The sequence below is a fragment of the Cyprinodon variegatus genome, unplaced genomic scaffold, assembly GCF_000732505.1.
Source record: "Cyprinodon variegatus isolate N-32 unplaced genomic scaffold, C_variegatus-1.0 Scaffold7, whole genome shotgun sequence".
Lineage (NCBI taxonomy): Eukaryota > Metazoa > Chordata > Actinopteri > Cyprinodontiformes > Cyprinodontidae > Cyprinodon > Cyprinodon variegatus.
In genome coordinates this window covers 1,773,643-1,790,604 of record NW_015150460.1, presented here as the reverse complement: position 1 = coordinate 1,790,604, position 16,962 = coordinate 1,773,643, and the positions used below count along the sequence as shown (strand labels likewise).

At 36.4% G+C, this 16,962-nt stretch overlaps 1 protein-coding gene across 2 annotated transcripts in view; it reads right to left on the bottom strand.

Moving 5' to 3' along the window:
- Nucleotides 1-711: 711 nt before the first annotated feature.
- Nucleotides 712-16,962, bottom strand: part of LOC107085855 (ankyrin repeat and BTB/POZ domain-containing protein BTBD11-A) — a 229,254-nt gene continuing 213,003 nt past the window's right edge. For both annotated transcript variants that reach the window (XM_015376468.1, XM_015376476.1), the window contains 9 exons: nucleotides 15,412-15,547; nucleotides 12,315-12,547; nucleotides 8,886-9,064; nucleotides 8,547-8,652; nucleotides 6,556-6,658; nucleotides 6,379-6,460; nucleotides 6,212-6,280; nucleotides 6,009-6,122; nucleotides 712-4,377 (listed from right to left, as the gene is read on the bottom strand). In XM_015376468.1, the coding sequence (XP_015231954.1) occupies nucleotides 4,147-4,377; nucleotides 6,009-6,122; nucleotides 6,212-6,280; nucleotides 6,379-6,460; nucleotides 6,556-6,658; nucleotides 8,547-8,652; nucleotides 8,886-9,064; nucleotides 12,315-12,547; nucleotides 15,412-15,547 (1,253 nt within the window). In that variant the 3' untranslated portion in view covers nucleotides 712-4,146. The remainder of the gene's footprint in view (nucleotides 4,378-6,008; nucleotides 6,123-6,211; nucleotides 6,281-6,378; nucleotides 6,461-6,555; nucleotides 6,659-8,546; nucleotides 8,653-8,885; nucleotides 9,065-12,314; nucleotides 12,548-15,411; nucleotides 15,548-16,962) is intronic.

Sequence of the window (16,962 nt, the reverse complement as noted above, 5' to 3'; positions counted from 1 at the left end):
TATCTTAAGCTCGTAACACAGCGTAGAAGCTTCTGCATTTGCAGGCAGCAAGTGTGGTAACACAGCTGGATTAATGTCTCAAATAATTGGTTTTAGTTTGGTTGTGTTAGTATCTGGCTCAAATGTGTTCTAACTGATCTTATAAGTGGAAGGTCAGTCTCTGATAATCTTTGCCAAGCTTGTTGGGACTATGGGACCCTAAGAGTGAGGTAATGGGCTCTATGCACAGCTCCACTACTTCCTGAATTTAAGGCAGCTCCTTTGTTTCCTGTCTTTCATTACTGGACGAACTGATTAATCCAGGTGTGTCTGGCCAGTTACTTAGGTCATACACACCTGGATTAATCAGTGCATCCAATCATGAAAGACAGGAAACAAAGGAGCTGCATTAAATTCAGGAAGTAGTGGAGCTGTGCATAGAGCCTATTGGATTAAGGTGGTTTTAAAACCGAATCTCCGTATCTGTAAACTAAGATTGCCATAAAATGAAGCCATCATCCCCCTGCCTGTAACAAAAACTGGTCTTGGTGACGTTTCAATTGGGCAAGAAACAAATATCTGCTGCTCAACTTACAATTATATCCCCCCCCCCTGCAAAAAAACATTCTTTTTTTAATGCAAAAATACAGCAAAAGTTCAGGTAGAAAGCAAGGCTCAGAAAAAAACAGGAATAAAAAGCTAACAAAAAAAAAAAGGCTTCAAAGGTTTTTAAACTGAGGTCTTTATTAGCTGTCCACAATAGCATGTCATGGAACGACAGAAACCGCAGCATGAGTGTAACATTTCTCTTTGTTGTTATACTCCACCACATCTCTGCTTCTTACACCATGTATAATTTATATTTCGTATATATAATTTGTACAATGTACAGTTTCCCCTCAAAGGAAAGTAGCAAAAGTTTCATCCCCGTGTGGATTTGAACTAACCCATGCAAGTTATCACTGTGTCTAAGGAAAATTAGGGTATATTACCAGTAACAAATACTCAGGATAATAAATTCTCAGACAAACACAAAGGAGGGCGTTTAGACAAAGCTGCAGTACAGAACACATTCCCAACAACAGTAAACAAGAAGAGCCATGCAAACTGACATTTACTCTACAGCTTTGACCCGGTTTTTGGGACAGAGATGCCAGAAATGGGACACGCTAAGTTTTTTTGTTGTTTTTTGCTACTGGCATAACATTAAGACTAACAAAAACAGATAAGCGTAAAATCTCTGACTTTATTGTCATATTTGTGTTGTACTCAGCTGCTGTTGGGTCACAATAAGACTTGAACTCAAGCTCACTGGTAAAACTCCGATTGTGTGAGGCTACAGTAACACTGGCACAAAAAAGTGCTTGACATCATCATGAACCTTGGTTTGCATCAGGTTATATATATATATCTTTCAAATAAAGCGTTTCCATTAAAATATGTGAATATGTAATGATTCGTTGAAGTTATCAACATACATTAAACTCTTTAAAGCAAAAATACACCATGGGCTGCCACGGATATTTAACCCCAAAAAATATATGTGCGATATTCAATCACTCATTTAATGTACATCTCTTTGAGTTCACATTTACATCCTAGCTAATCTCATGGGAACACAATCAAATGTAAATATTGCTTCTTCTCTATATTATTAAATATAACGCTTTTATTTTGTAAAACAAAACTGCTGAATGTAAAATAAAATATACACTGTTATGTAGATAAGAAAATAAAGTTTTTATTTTAACATCTATTATTTTTTTTTGTTGTTGTCAATATCGACACAACTTTATATGTTCTAAAAATTTGTAAACGGGCCCAAAAAGTAAAATATTGAAGTAATTTTTTGTGTGCTACAATATTTGAAGCGAGAAGATTTTATATTTTATGACAATATAAAGGGTGAAACAAACATTTGCATTGTAAAAGCTGGCGGTAAAACTTATTTATTTTTTTTTTTTTGGTGTGTTGCTGGATTGGGAAAATTGCATGCTTTCAAAATCTCTTTCTTACAAATCTGTGTTACATTCATTAAATCTATTTTAGCTGTATAGCAAAGTACAGCTAAATGCATCAATTTGAGAACTTTCTGTTCATCTGAGCAGAAAGGATAAACATCTGTTAGCATTACTCAGTGTCTACTTTTGAACCTTTGCTACTTTTAACACATATGTCTAAGTAACAGCTGAATTTTAACTTCATCAATGATATGAGGAAACCTTTTGCAGCAGAAAAAACATGAAAACTTTTTTTTAACCAAGTAGTTTTAAGCCAAACTAACTCTTGGAAGGCCAGCTGGAAAGTGCATGTTGGTTTCATATCTTTTGTTTAATGCTTAAAAAACATGTTTTGTGCAAAATAATTTGAAAAGAATCAAAATGTTGACATTTTATCTGCTCATTGTCATGTATTGGACTTTGTTCATTATTGTTTTTTTGCATTTTGAGTTATCTTTGGTTTCCTTTATCAGTAACTTCCTGTTTTATTTTGGTCCATCTGTCCCTTATCGTTCCATTTTCTTCTTAGCTGCCTGTTTTCCTAAAGTTTCCAGGTTTCCCACTCCCCCTGTTGTCTCTGTGTTTCTAATATCTAGTTGTTTTTTTGTCTACTGCTTATTACTTTCCTGACTGTGTTCAGTTCCTGTTCTGCCATTTATTTCCCTTGGTCTCCTCTCTTCTCTATTTGTGATTCTAGTTCCACTCTTCAGTTCTTCCGATTCCTCTTTATGTCTTTAGTCACTGGTTCATCTCACATCCTCTGCATCTCTTCTAGCTTTATTCAGGTCCTGCACAGCAAGCACTGCCTTCACTTTTTGCAACTTACCTGCCTACTTTAATTTAACCAAATATAGACAATTTATTGTATAGCTTTCTTAACTGTATATCAAATATTATTTTTCATAATGGATGTCAAAGTAGAGAACAGCAGCTAAAATAATGTTTTAACAAACAGCTGGCAGATTAAATGGGTTATGGTGTCTTAAAAAGGTTCAGTATCGATGCTGAGGCTAACGTTATCCTCATCTGGAATGTTTAAGGAACCACATTATTCCATGGAAATCTGTTCAGCTTGACTAAAACTGGAACAACCAGTATCCCACTCAGTCCTATGTTTTATATAACACGTCTAAAGCAAAAACACAGGGGTCACACAGATGAGTTAAACATGCAGCTTTGCATAATTCGGACGCACAGCAGGGAGCACGTTTAGCAGGAACCGCCGTCATCAGCCAAGCAAGCATGTGGGGGGATTTGATACCCAGCTTGCAAAAAAATTACAACCAGTATGATGTTTATCAGAAGATATTTACACTGCTTTCAGAAAAAAAACCCCCTGCAAAGTGAGGTCCAGCTTCAGAATCCCGCCTTGTCTTGCGGTGGATAAAAAGTCATTCAGCAGCAATCTCCTCAATTTGGTCCATGAAGTAAGCTGTGCATAAAAAAGCAACATAATGGCAGCTCAGTAGAGAGGGTGTCATGCAAAAACAGAAATCATTTCCCAGTCAGACATCCGAGTTTAAGGGATCGAGTCAGCATAGATTTCAGCGAGCTGGCCGTGTTTATTTGAATCGGCTCTGCAGCGGCGGCCAGAGCGGAAGTTCCTGTGATTGGTTTGGCTTCTGCAGCGCGGCAGATTTAACACAGTGAAACATGTCCAGGAAAAACACACCGACGGATTGAAGTGTGATTAAGTCCACCTTAAAGTTTTACCTCCTGACATTGCTACAGGTCACTTCAAGTGGTCGTATAGTGGGGATTGAATCTGCTGCTGCCAAGGCCTCCAAGTCCAGCTGATGTATGTTTTGTAAACTTCAGAGCTCTAATAATCGAGTTAAATTCTACTTTAAGTGAAAAAAGTTTAAAATATGTATTTCATGCATGAGTTCTGTATGAAATACAATTCAGAGCTGAATTTTTATCAGACTATGTGATCAAGCCAGGTTTGCTTTTATCGGTTTTTATGTGGAGTGAACAGCGGGAACCATAAGGACAGGAGTTCAAGGCAAAGAATAAGTTTAGTCACAAACGTCAACATTAACCTTCAACAAGCAGCAGAATTAAAGGGACTTCCTGGCGTTATCCAACTACAGTTTGACTGGGCAGGACGGTGATTGCTAAATGGGTGTTACATAGATGCTGCGAGTGGATGGGAGCAGGCCGGTGGTCACACCACAGAGCCCTTAGAGGTGGAGAGGTGGATGGAGTGGATGCGGGTGGCCAGGGTCTTCTCCAGGTCGTGGAGGATGTCAGAGCAGATGCCGGGGCTGGATGCAGGGCTCTCAGCAGGAAGGGGCTCGTACAGAAGCTGCTTGAAGGTGTCGAGTTCAATCAGCAGCACCATGTTCTTCAGGAAGTAGCCCTCGATGAAAGCCGTAAGCTCCAAGGCACCCAGGAACTGTTATAAGGGAAGGAGAATGGGAAAACAGAGATCTTAAACTGAAATTCTGAAGTGAGTTAGCTTGAAAAAAATTTCCATGTTATTTAATTTCCTATTTTAGAATTAAATTCCGAGTTTGACAGTTTTAAATGAGTTTTTTCCCCCATTATTTTCTACAAACCTGAGATTGGCAAATATTCATCAAAAGGTGAAAAATATCCTGGTAAAAAAAGCACAATTCTTTATCTTGGAGGCCAATCGTTCAGATGCTTATTCAAGACACAGTTTCCAAAAATTTGTACAATTATAAACTTTTCACTTCATTAGAAAACCTAGTGGGTAAAAGCTGGTGATTGACTGCATTTAATTTGGCAGTGGCTGAAGCCACATTAGTCTGAAAAGAAGAAAAAGTTAAAAAAAAAAAAAACCTCCAAAGAGATCTCAATCATCACTTAATTAAGAGTCTTTAAACATTTTAATTATAAATATTTAAAAGCAAAAAAATACACATAATGATGTAGTGATGTTAATGTGCTGAGAGAATGCTAACTTTGCTTTAACATGTCAATTTGATTGATTGATTTAAAAAAAAAATATATATTAGGATTACTATACAGGGTTCTTGCATAGGGTGCTTACATGGGTATTTATATAGAGGGATATTTATATTTATTTATATAGTTATTGCACTTGGTGTCAAATATAGAGAAACAGGTTATTGCACAGGGTATCAAATAGTAATTGAACATCATAAATTGCACAGGTATTGCCGTTGTAGTGTCACATTGTAGAGTCTGACACCTTTTGCATAATTTAATGGTAAAAACTTTGCTCAAAATCCTATTGTACACAATCAGATATACCTGATAACAGAGGGCAGAAGACTACACAAAAAATAATCTTGACTTATCGCATAGTAATAAATTATTAATATCAAAAAGGTATTTCTGTTTTTTCTTTTTACATATTTTGTTAAAAGGCCAAATAGGGAATTCAAACCAACAAAAAGTAATTTTCTGTTTTGTTTTATTCTTGGATCGGGCTTTAAAGGTTTAATGTTAATTTTGAAATAGTATAAACTACTTTCATGTTGCATTTCATGGAAATTTGACTTTGTAAGTCCTTCTGTGGAAGAGCTGCACTCAGTAGCTAGTGAATGAGGCACAGAAAGAGAGCTTGTCTCATGTAGTCTAAAGGTTTTTGTTTTTTCTATATCATTATATTTGTTGTGATTCAGAAATTCATGACAAATTATCGTGCACCTTAATTTTATAATGCCTTTTCCTAAATGTAACTTTTAATATTAAATAAATCACATTTTGGGATTTAATTTGTCCAACAATGCATGCAACTATGTAAATGTATCCTATTAACTAAAATCCTGGGCTTGTCTATACTGAACAGAAGCAGGAGAAAAGTGCCTTAAAATATCCGGATAATATTATGGAGCCCTGTCTCAAAATGTAGATAAATGTACAATTTTAGGACTAGAACAGATTAAACTAACTACACACCAATCTATCAGGAAGACGGTGCTTTGTCAAAGCAGCTGCAACACCATGAATTACAGCCTCTCTGAAATCAGCTCTGGTTTTTAGGTATTAACAAGTATTGGAGATAAACATTCCCAGTTTGTGATGCACTCCCACCTTGGCGTGTTTGTAAAGGTCCACGCAGGTTTCAGTGGTGATGTTCTTGGAGCAAATGATCTCACAGTGTCTCTGAAGGGCCTCTAGTTGGAAGAACTTGGCTGCAGACAGGAGCTGCGGAGGACGGTGCACCCAGATGCAGGATTAGAGAACAGCTCAAACTAATGCAGCTGCTTTCAGGGCATATTTTCAGCATCTCTTACCTCCATCACTTCTGTGTTGCGGATGTGCAGAGACTCTGTGCCTCCACAGTACAGATACTGCATGACCACCTGGTAAAAGCAACGGCATTTAGTTAAAACACTTAGAATATAAAAATCCTCCTCAAGTTCTATGTTTAAATAGAAATAGAAAAAGCTCAGTGTCTTACATGGAAAATGTTGTATTTGACATGGCTGATCTCAATGCATGTGTTTTCTGCTGCTGGTCTGTTTTGAAGCAGGGACTTGAACCTGGGTGAAAACCAAAAGGTGAACATTAAATAGTCTTGAAGACATTGTTGAATAAAAGCAAACATGTCTGCATATAAGCCGCGTTTTTTCAGTACCTGGGTGATGCTGTGAAAAGCAACACCTTATGTGCATAAAATGGTTTTCCCTCCACCAGGAAGGTGACGTCAGACATCTCCTTGTTGTTCAGGAAGTGGGGGTCTGGAGTAAAATCAAACCATAAAATGATTTAACTCAAGTAAACTAAATTAAGGAAACAGCAAAAAGCAGAAGATAAGCTAATTTCTCACATTTCTCACATCGAGGATCCACAATTAGCATTTAAAACTGTTGTTCCAATGAGCCGCATAAACATTTTTCTCAAGTTTCTCCCAAGCAATCCCTTAATGTTTGCAGCTCTTTCAATGCAACATTAATTTATCTACTTTTATCCAGAAAACAGCAGGTGGCGCTGCATCACTGTGTATCTTTTTTGCCTAAATACAGAAAACATCTTATAAATCATTCCCAGCAATGATGTGTTGAATTAAGCTGACTGTTGAACATTTTTTTGTGATAAACTAAATAATCTGACTATTCATTTATTTAGTCTCAAGATATTTTAAAACCTTAATATGAAATATGTCTCTTAAGGATTAAGATTAAATCTAACTCAATATATAATATATAATATTGTCAAAAATATCAAGAATACATAATTTCTTTCATAATTATTATTTCATTAACTAATAAAATTCAAAACAATGATTGTTGTAACATTAAAAATAAGAAGAAGTCTCAATATTCCCAAACCTTTATGAAATGTTTTAATTTTATTGTCTTTGGAATTAAATTATGAATCCGATTATTTGAATCCTATGATTGTTCTTCAAAGTCTTCTAAATTTCCAGACAAATTGTACATATTCTAATTTATTTGGCCACTTTTCAGGATAATGATAATGTTAATGATTTTTACCATGAGAAAAAAATATATTTAAATTAATTCCTTTAAAGCTTCCACGTTAATACATGGGTGCCTGTGGTGAATACCTGTCAACTTCTCAATGAACTTGTAAACTTTTTCTAACCTAACATTAACTTAACTTTCTGTCGTTGTTCAAATACATCAAGTAAAAGTGTATTAAGTAAGTAATATATCACAGATTTGGAAAATATACAGATCCTTATCTACCCAGATTTCAACCCTTTTTGTCCGGTGATAAAAAACTGATTTAAGGATCCAAACTCCGGATTACCACCGAGGGAAGAATTAAATCAATTTTAAGAACATTAATTAGAGGTGGTTAACTTTAATATCACACCTACTATGATCCAAATATGCAAGTTTAAAGCATATAATGAATGAAAAAGATATTTTAGTCTTAAGATATGTATGTTTTTTGTTGATGCACATTTCTTTCAAACCGGGCTTTAAAACTGATTAAAATAGTTTTATTTGACCTGACAATGCCTTCACAGTGTTTCAAATACACCTTAATATTGCAAATCACTCTGCTGCAGAGGTTGCTCTCCCCGATGCATAACAGCCTAAAAAAAGTGTAAAAAATGTACAAATGCTTATTGACTTACCGTCATTTCTCTTCATCTACAGTCAATTAGATGAACTATTTCTATTTCTAAGGTTAAAATGCGCAGGTTCTAGTTTCAACCACTCTGCTGTAATTTTATGGAAATAATCGCTTAAGAATCCTATTGCTCATTAATGTATTATAGATAAATGTAAAAATGCACCAAACTCAAAAAAATAAACAAAAACGCGTGAATAAGATCAATTATGATCCAGATGTTATTCAGACTCTGACCACTAGATGGTGACAGAACCCTCCTGAAAGTAAGACCACCATAGGATTAGTTTGTATCAACCAGCCTGTGTGGAGTACAGACTTACAGCACTGTGGTATTTTATGCCACAGAAAAAAGAGGACGGATGTTAATTTGCTAACTCTCATTGACACTTTATACCTATGCCAGACTTTTTAAGTCTCACACTGAGAGCTCAAGCTAAAATGAAGGATTCAGGACCCCAAAGAGTCACAGATTCATAGGAAAAAATATAGAAAGACTGTTTTGACCAAGTGCTAACTTACCCAGCCGTGAGGTCTGTTTCCTCTTGATCTCTGTCAGTTTGGGGATGGGGAAGGGTCCGTAGCACTGGGTGAAAATGACTGATAGCTGCTGGCCTATTACCTCATTCTGCAAACACACACAGCAGCATCATTAAGCACATGAATGTTCTACATGTTTCAGCTTTACAACCTTTGTCTTGCTTCTGCAAACACTGAAGAAAAAAAGTACAATTCAAATGAGTGATAATGCAGTTTGGAGTGAAGCTAATAGATTCATTTTCAATTCCCAAGAAGCCAGCCTGTCTTTTGTCTGTAGTCTAAACAAGAGTTTTGTTGCTATGAGAGGAAGCCCCCTGCGACCTTGCTGGTTCGGAGGATCTGGAACATAAGCGGCAGCCCATGTGTGATCAGCTCCTCCGTGTACTCGTCCTCCTGGATACAGCTGAAGTCTTTAAGCAGGCCCTGGATCAGCGGCCGGCGGTTCTGGAAGAAACATGTGCGCAGGGACTCTAGCCAGGTATGCAGCGTCCAAGGAACGCCTGGGAAAACACAAAAACACCACAGAGTGAATACAGAAAACTCAAGAACAATAAAAGCAGATAAACAGAAGACAGATTGACCATGTTTCATCCCTTTAGGCCAGCTAAAGGACGAGAGCATGAGTGTTGGATTATTGGAAAATCAAAGGTTTCAATGGAAAACTAATGGAGCATCTAGATTTAATTAGAAGTGCTTGTTAATAATGGCTCTAATGGGATTGATGGAAACCAAGCATGCGTAAAAGTCACAGCCAGGTGGAAGATTGGTTATCTATCCTCCGCTCTGCTAAAAATTTTGGGTAGATGTATCTATTGAAACAAGCCCTAATCAATTAACTTATCTATTCTTCACATCCTAACTGATTGGGCTTTAATACTTTGTCTTGCACTTATTAGATATCAGGTGGCCGTTTAAGGGTTACAGGTCAGGAAGGGAAACCCTGACATTCCTCTTTATGGCAAAAGTCTTCATCTCATAGGAAATGATGATGCAATGCCGGGCCTTTAGGACAGTCACTGCAGCATTTCTAGTTCTGCTCCAGAGGCTCCTCCCACTGGGACATCCCCAGAAAACCTCCAAAGGGAAACGGAGCAGCAACCTTAACATTAACTCTTTCTGCTTAAGAAAATGATAAAACATGAAATTATGTTCTTATTTTGGTCCAGTATAGATAAACTGGTATCTTACCAGGGATTAATCCAGCTTTAAAACTTTTTACCAAATATTAAATGAGTTTGGAAATGCAGCTAATTTAACCTTGAAGTTAATATCGACTGCTTTATCCAATTAGAAACGAGTTCTAATGTTTATTTTAAACATTCTTTCTGTATCAACAAAAATTCCACTGTATCAGTTTTAAAGAGGATTTTTTAGAAGAAGATCCAAAGAAAACCAAGAAACAGAAACTATTCGTAGCTCCCCTGTTGGACGAGAGAAATCTCCATAGCAACGTTTTCTTGCCAGTTAAGAAAACATGGAGCTGTCTGGCCGTATATTTTTGGAGGAGGAAACTGAGTCTTAAATCTACTCAATTATAGAAAGAACACTACGTAAAGTAAGGCAGTGGTGCAGTATGCTGTGGGACTGTTTAAATCTAATACCTAAAATAAACAACTAGGAGATTGAAATTTGCACAAAATTAGCTTTTCCAACTGGATTGTGAACCCAAACACACAGCTCAGCTGCTAATGTGGAGTTAAAGTTATGTTGGGGGTTTGCTAAAAAAAGACATTGGTTGCTGTAAAAGTCCAAATTTAATAGCACTTTTATGTGAAAGATTGGTGTATATGGAAGAAAAACTGTCTAATTGGAATCTGCCTTTTTTGTACACCGTATTTTAAAAACAGATTTTTTTTAGTTCTGAAATTAATACAGTGAATTGTTTTACACATTAAATTCCTTACACTGAATTTTTATCTGGTGAAAATTCAGCTGCAAAAAAAAAAAAAAAAAAAAAAAAAAAAAAAAAACCCCCTGCAAAAAAATTTCACCTGAAAAAATAAAGCTGCAAAAAAATTTGCCTGCAAAAATGTGCAGTCGAGCAGCTTCTAGCCAATAAAATTTGCTTGTTTAGTCAGAAAAAAAAAAGAAGAAAAGATTGCCACTGGCTGCTTCTTTCGGATCAAACCAAGAGCCTTGGCAGATAGGGGTGCCGCACTAGCTATGATCTGCTCAGTTATTTCACCCAGTCCGATTAGATTTAAAACTCTAATGTGTAGAAGCAGTTTTATTGTCTTATATATATCCTTACACGTGGCCCTATACTTACTTAGCAACAAAGCAGTACATGCTAAAGGTCAAGTATGAGTCTTAGCAATAATAAAGTCCCTAATGCCTTATATGTACGCAATTAAATGATGTTTGAGGAGGTTTGGCAAAACAGATAACATCTGTATAAACATTCTTTGAGGGTCGGAGTGATTTTGATGCCGACCAGCCCACGTGAATTCCAGTAAGCTTTCGACATGATATTCCTGTGCATGTGCAGTTACTATAAATGCCGCCTAGAATGGACTGAAGGTGGGGGGATAACAGAATTGTGACAATGCAGTGCTGAATGTATGAAGTGTTTTAAGACAGCTGTATGAATTCGGGTTGGTAATTAAATGTGTCCCCCCTCCGGATGATAAAATGGTGTGTATCGTGGCCTTGTTTCTGTCATAAGGGAATTCTACCAATGAGCTTCCATAATGGCTGTCTATCAAATGCTGCCTGACATTTTGTAATCATATCTATTTAACAAGAAAAACTCCTCACTCAGCTGGGAACAAAGCTATGCCCAACTGAGCTAATTTCATTGGCTAAAAGCTGCTCGACTACATCGAGTGTAGATTGCTTTGGCTGAATATTTTGCAGCTGAATTTGTTGCAGCTGATTTTTTTGCAACTGATTTTGTTGCAGCTGCATTTTTTGCAGATGAATATTTTGCAGCTGAATATTTTACAGGCAAATTTTTACCAGAAAAAAATTAAATGTAAGGAATTCAATGTGTAAAAAAAAAAAAATCAGTGTTTAAAATTCAGTGCTACAACAATTCAGTGTTTAAAATATGGTATTTAAAAAAGGTAGATTCCAATGAGACAGTTTTTCTTCCATAGGTGTGTGTGTAAACTTTTCCTGGCATCACGTTTTAGAAAAATCTAACTACTTTTGGGAGCTATCTGTGGTGGCTGCTTCATTAGGAGTTAGCTCTTTAAAGGAGGAGTGAAAGCAAAATACAAAAAAATTAAAATACAGAAAGTAAAAACGCAGCTACAAGAAAGTAGCTTTATAACATGCAGTGTTGCAGAATGGAGCCAAAGAAAGTCTTTATACATTTAAAACAATTTACACTGAGGTCTTCCATCACCCCTAATTTGTTTACTTTCCGCTTCCCTTTGGATGCTTTTTGCTAATGTTCAGCCCAGACATTGAACCCGATAACTGTTTGTATTGAAGCCAATGAGCTGCTTTCTTTAACAACAAGAGTGTGACACAAACTTAAATCTTAAGATGAATGTGTTGGAAAGCTGATGATAGCCACATTTAAAAGACAAGCGGGGGAACAAAGCTCCATCATCCTGTTCACACCTTAAACCCACACTATTATCGCCTCTGATAGAAAGGTTCCTGTTTTATGGTCGGGTGAGCGGCAGAGGGTGGGAACAGGAAGGGACAGGACGGGCACAGCATGAGCACATCTGCAGGACAGCTGGAGGCACCACAGAGTGGGACATGTGTGCCACTGAGGCATGCATTAGTAAATCTGACCTAAGCTGCGGATGTCAATGGTGATGTCCACATGGCCATGCTCTGCGCTATGGTACATGGCCTCTCTCAGGGCCCTCAGTCTGGCCTTTCCTGTTCGCAGCGTCCCGCTGCAGTTAGCCTGAGGAGTCAGCCTCTTCTCTCCAGGATCCGAACCCTCGGCTAGGATTTCCTCCAGCGACAAAACGTCCCCCTTTTCTTTCTCTGAGTGGGAAAGAAGCTTCCGGAATACATTCCTGGAAAAGAAGGGGAAAGGTAGAGGAGAATACAAGGACAGAGAAAGATTCAATTTATACATGAAAAATATGGCATCAAACATTGGACAACCACAGACATCCCACCAATGGTTATTTCTATTCTGTTTTGTCATAATTTAGTTAATTCTAAATACAAAAACAAAAGCAGAGATTAATATACTCATTTTGAAATCTCTTTGAATTTAACTTTTCCATGACATACTGTACCTATCACGGAGTATTAGGACCATGTAGAGATTTTATTTATCTTTTTTATTTTGAGAATAAAGTCGTAATATTATGAGAATAAAGTTGAAAAATAACGATAATGAAGTCATTATACCACAACCCGTTTCAGAAAGAAAGCTTCCAGCTCCGACCAGCAGCACCAATCAGCAGCCTGAGTCCACTTTCACATCCTGCCCAATTTAATGCTGCTGTGCTAAAAGATTTCCTTATTTGTCTAACCAGAGCCAAAGTATAACTTCACATGATGCTCGACATTCCTCATTTTTGAGGAGGAAAGGGCTTTTTGTAAGACTTGTCATAAAATAAAACTTTATTTTCATATTATTACAACTTTATTCTCGTTAAATTACCACTTTAATCTCATGATATTAGAACTTTATTCTAGTAATGTTACGAATATTTCTCGTAATGTTACGACTTTATTCTTGTAACTTAATGACTTTATTCTCATTGTTTTATGACTTTATTATAGTAATTTTTTTACTTTATTCTTGTAATTTTAGGACTTTATTCTCTTAATTTTACGACTTTATTATCAATATTTAACAACTTTATTCTCATAATTTCGGAATTTTTTTACCGTACTTTATTCTCATAATGTTAGGAGTTTAATCTCATTATTTTATCACTTTATTCTAGTAATGTTAAGAATATATTCTCGTAATTTTACAACTTTATTCTCATAATTTTACTTTATTCTCGCAATTTTTTTTACTTTATTTCCATAATGTTAGGATTTTATTCTTGTTATTTTATCACTTTATTCTCATAGTTTGAAGACTCTATTCTTGTAATTTTTTTTATTTATTCTCGTAATTTGGAAGCAATTCAAGTATGCATAACTTCCTGGAAGGATTGGTTTATAAGTTTATGTTAAAAAATATTTGGAAAACTTTCTTCTTCCCAAATTTATTTTGTAATCATATTACCAGAATTTTCATTTTAGACTCTATATATATTAAAGTTTAAATCAGATGTTAAGAGCCCAAACCTTAATAGTTCTATAGTAGCCATTCATTTCTTGGATAACTACTTTGTACTTTTACATAAGTAAAACTATTTAAAGTTGTTTTACTTTGGGTACTACTTTCAAAGTACTCAGCATTACTTTGTCTTGGTTATTTATTTTAATATTTCATCCATCCATCCTCTTCCACTTATCTAGGTTCGGGTTGCGGGGGTCGCAGCTTTAGAAGGGATGCTCAGAGGTCCTTTTTCCCGGCCACTTGGGACAGCTCCTGCGATGGAATCCCAAGGCATTCCCAGGCCAGTGCGTCCTGGGTCTCCCTCTTGGTCTCCTCTCGTTGGGAGGTGCCCAGAACACCTCAGCAGGGAGGCGTCCAGGAGGCATCCTAACCAGATGCCAGAGCCAACTCACCTGGCTCCTCTCGATGTGGAGGAGCAGCGGCTCTGCTGTCCTCCCCTGATGACTGAGCTCATACACACCACTTAGAAAACGAATTTTGCTCGCCTGCATCCGGGATCTTATTTTTTCGGTCATGAACCAAAGTTCATGACCATAGATGAGGTTAGGAATATATATCATTTTTAGTTTAAACAGACTAAAGTTGATAAACGGTTTTTAACAGTATGATAGTTGCTGGCTACTGAGTGATGAGAATGTCGACTCAATAATACCAGGCTGCAAAAGAAATAGGAAAAATGATGTCTATATTATTTCTATATAAATCTTTACAGGGAAATATCATGTGATTTCTAAAGTACTTCGTAGTATTAAAAGGTGGATTTTAGTTTAGTTTTTTTTTATCTGGTGTTTGTACGCCCCATTTTCTGATGCCATCCTGGACAACTTCCCATAAAGCCAACATCAAAAGCTGCCACAGTCTTTGCGTTAGTGTAAAACATTTTTTTGCAGAAACCCCAAAAAACCGAAGCCCTGCTATTGCATCACAGTATTTCTGCAGCATGTTGCTGCAACAGTGGTAACAGATGTCCTGATCTGTTAAGAGTGGATTTGAACACTTAACAAATGCGGTGCGAACCCAACCCAATATGCATTGCTGAACCATCTGCTTTAGTGAGGAGGAGCTAGTTGGTGTGTGCAGGGAGACAGCCCTTTGATACTAATCAATGTGGGGTTGTAAGTCTTTATTTCTAAAATCCAGTCTCCATTTTGATCCTTAAAAGCAATAATGATCACGGAAAACATTAAAACATAGTATAATAGATAATTACCCTATATGTGTAACAACTCTAAGGACATTAACCTTTATCTGAGGAATATCTCATAGAGATGTCTGTGTGAGAAGAACCAGCCCCAATTCGGTTTCAAGCTGTTGGCGACATATTGCAGCGTGATCACCACCTCCATAATTGATTGTCTTAATAATGCTGCATTGTGCTGCTGCTGTTGCTCTTCGCTCCACTCCATTTCCCCACCGCCCTGAATACTAATGGATTTTATCTTATCCAGCCGCACCGAGGCTGTAAAGTGCAGTTGAACAGACTGTGGAGCTCATCGTCACCTGCCCTCCTACACAGAAACTGAGATGTCTTCTGTGAGCGACAGATGGAACGGATCAGGGCGTGTGAAGGGATCAATACTGCGGTGATGGATGGATTTACAGTGCTGAGGTGTGATTGACTTGTATCACCTGTGTCCGTGCGACGCCGCCAGGCTGAATGAGTTCATGTCTCCCAGCGGGGTGGAGGAGATACCATTTCGACAAATCGTCCCTATCATGGGGTCTGCTCCTCTCTCCAAAAGCAAGCTCACCAGCTCAAAGTTTCCTGAAGGGGCATTATAGAAAAAACATTTATGCACATCACTTTACCTCCTTTCAAATCTTCCTCTCTTTGGGTTTTAAAGGTCAAAAGCTCAAATGTTAGAGTTGCTCAAAGAAACTTTACATGAGGAGTAAAAACAAGCGTAAAAATAAATCTAAGCTTCATCATTTAATCATTGTTAGCACTTCTACTAGATGTTGTACCTGTAAAAAAATCCCTACTTTTCTTAAGATTTTACCAAATTTATTTATGACAAATATTTCTTTCAATATATTTCAATCTATTTCAAATATTTTTATTCTATGGATAAATGATTGGTTGGACAGATAAAGGTATCAATGAATGGACTGATAGATAACTGATCAGTGCATGCATGGATGAATATTCAGTTTGTATCAGCTTTCAGCACACTGGATAAAACCTTTAGAGAAATTTAACAAGTTATATAACTTTAAAGCTCTCTGGAAAGCCACTGAGATTGAAACAAGAAGGCAACATGTTCAGTATTTAAGGTTTTGCATCCTATCTGAGTTATAGTGACTGCAAAGTAAAAGCAGCTCAAATCTCACCTGAAAGCCGAAGCTTAATGAAATGATTTTCCTACTCAGAAAGTTCTCCCACTCATTGCTTTTCATTAATGAAAATTAGCTTAGGGACTTTGGTCTTTATTTCATCTACATTACTTATTATTCAGCTATTGGGGTCTTTAAAAGCATTCATTTCTAGTTGCTTTGAGTTTTAATCACTAGTTACCATGACAACATGGTTGCCCATCCATTAAAAAGATCAATGATACAACTTTTTTTTGAACTAATAAAAAAAACTAGTGAAAAAGAACCTTAATGAAAATAGAAACATACTAAAACAAGTTTAGCAAAGTATGATTCTTCTTACTATATACACCAGTTAGCTTAGCTTGAATATTACTTATTTCTTCATATTGTTAGATAGGTTCTACTAAAGTTTTTTTTCCTCTGAGATAATGCTATGTTAATATTTTCATAACATTTAAAAAAGCAAAAATGAAAGAAATTAAAAATTTTATAACATTGGAATACCCTGTATTATGTTACACTTTAATAAATTGGTGAGCCAGCCAGGAGATTGAACTAGACTCTTTTTTAATTTAGTCATTTAATTGCTTTTTGTTTCATTTTATATTTAACCTTCCAAATGTATGGAATAAGAAAGCTCAGTTATTTACATAATATACTGATCGATCATCAGTAAAAAATGTTGGTGTAATATTTGATGACAGGTTGAAATTTGATGGCCAGGTTAGTTCGGTCGTCAAAAAACAGCTTTTATAACTTTTATTAAAAATTTTTTTACATTTTTTTTTATTGAAAATTAAAAAAAATGAAAAGATACCTGCCACACAGAGATCTGGAGACTGTAATCCATGCTTTTATTAAAGG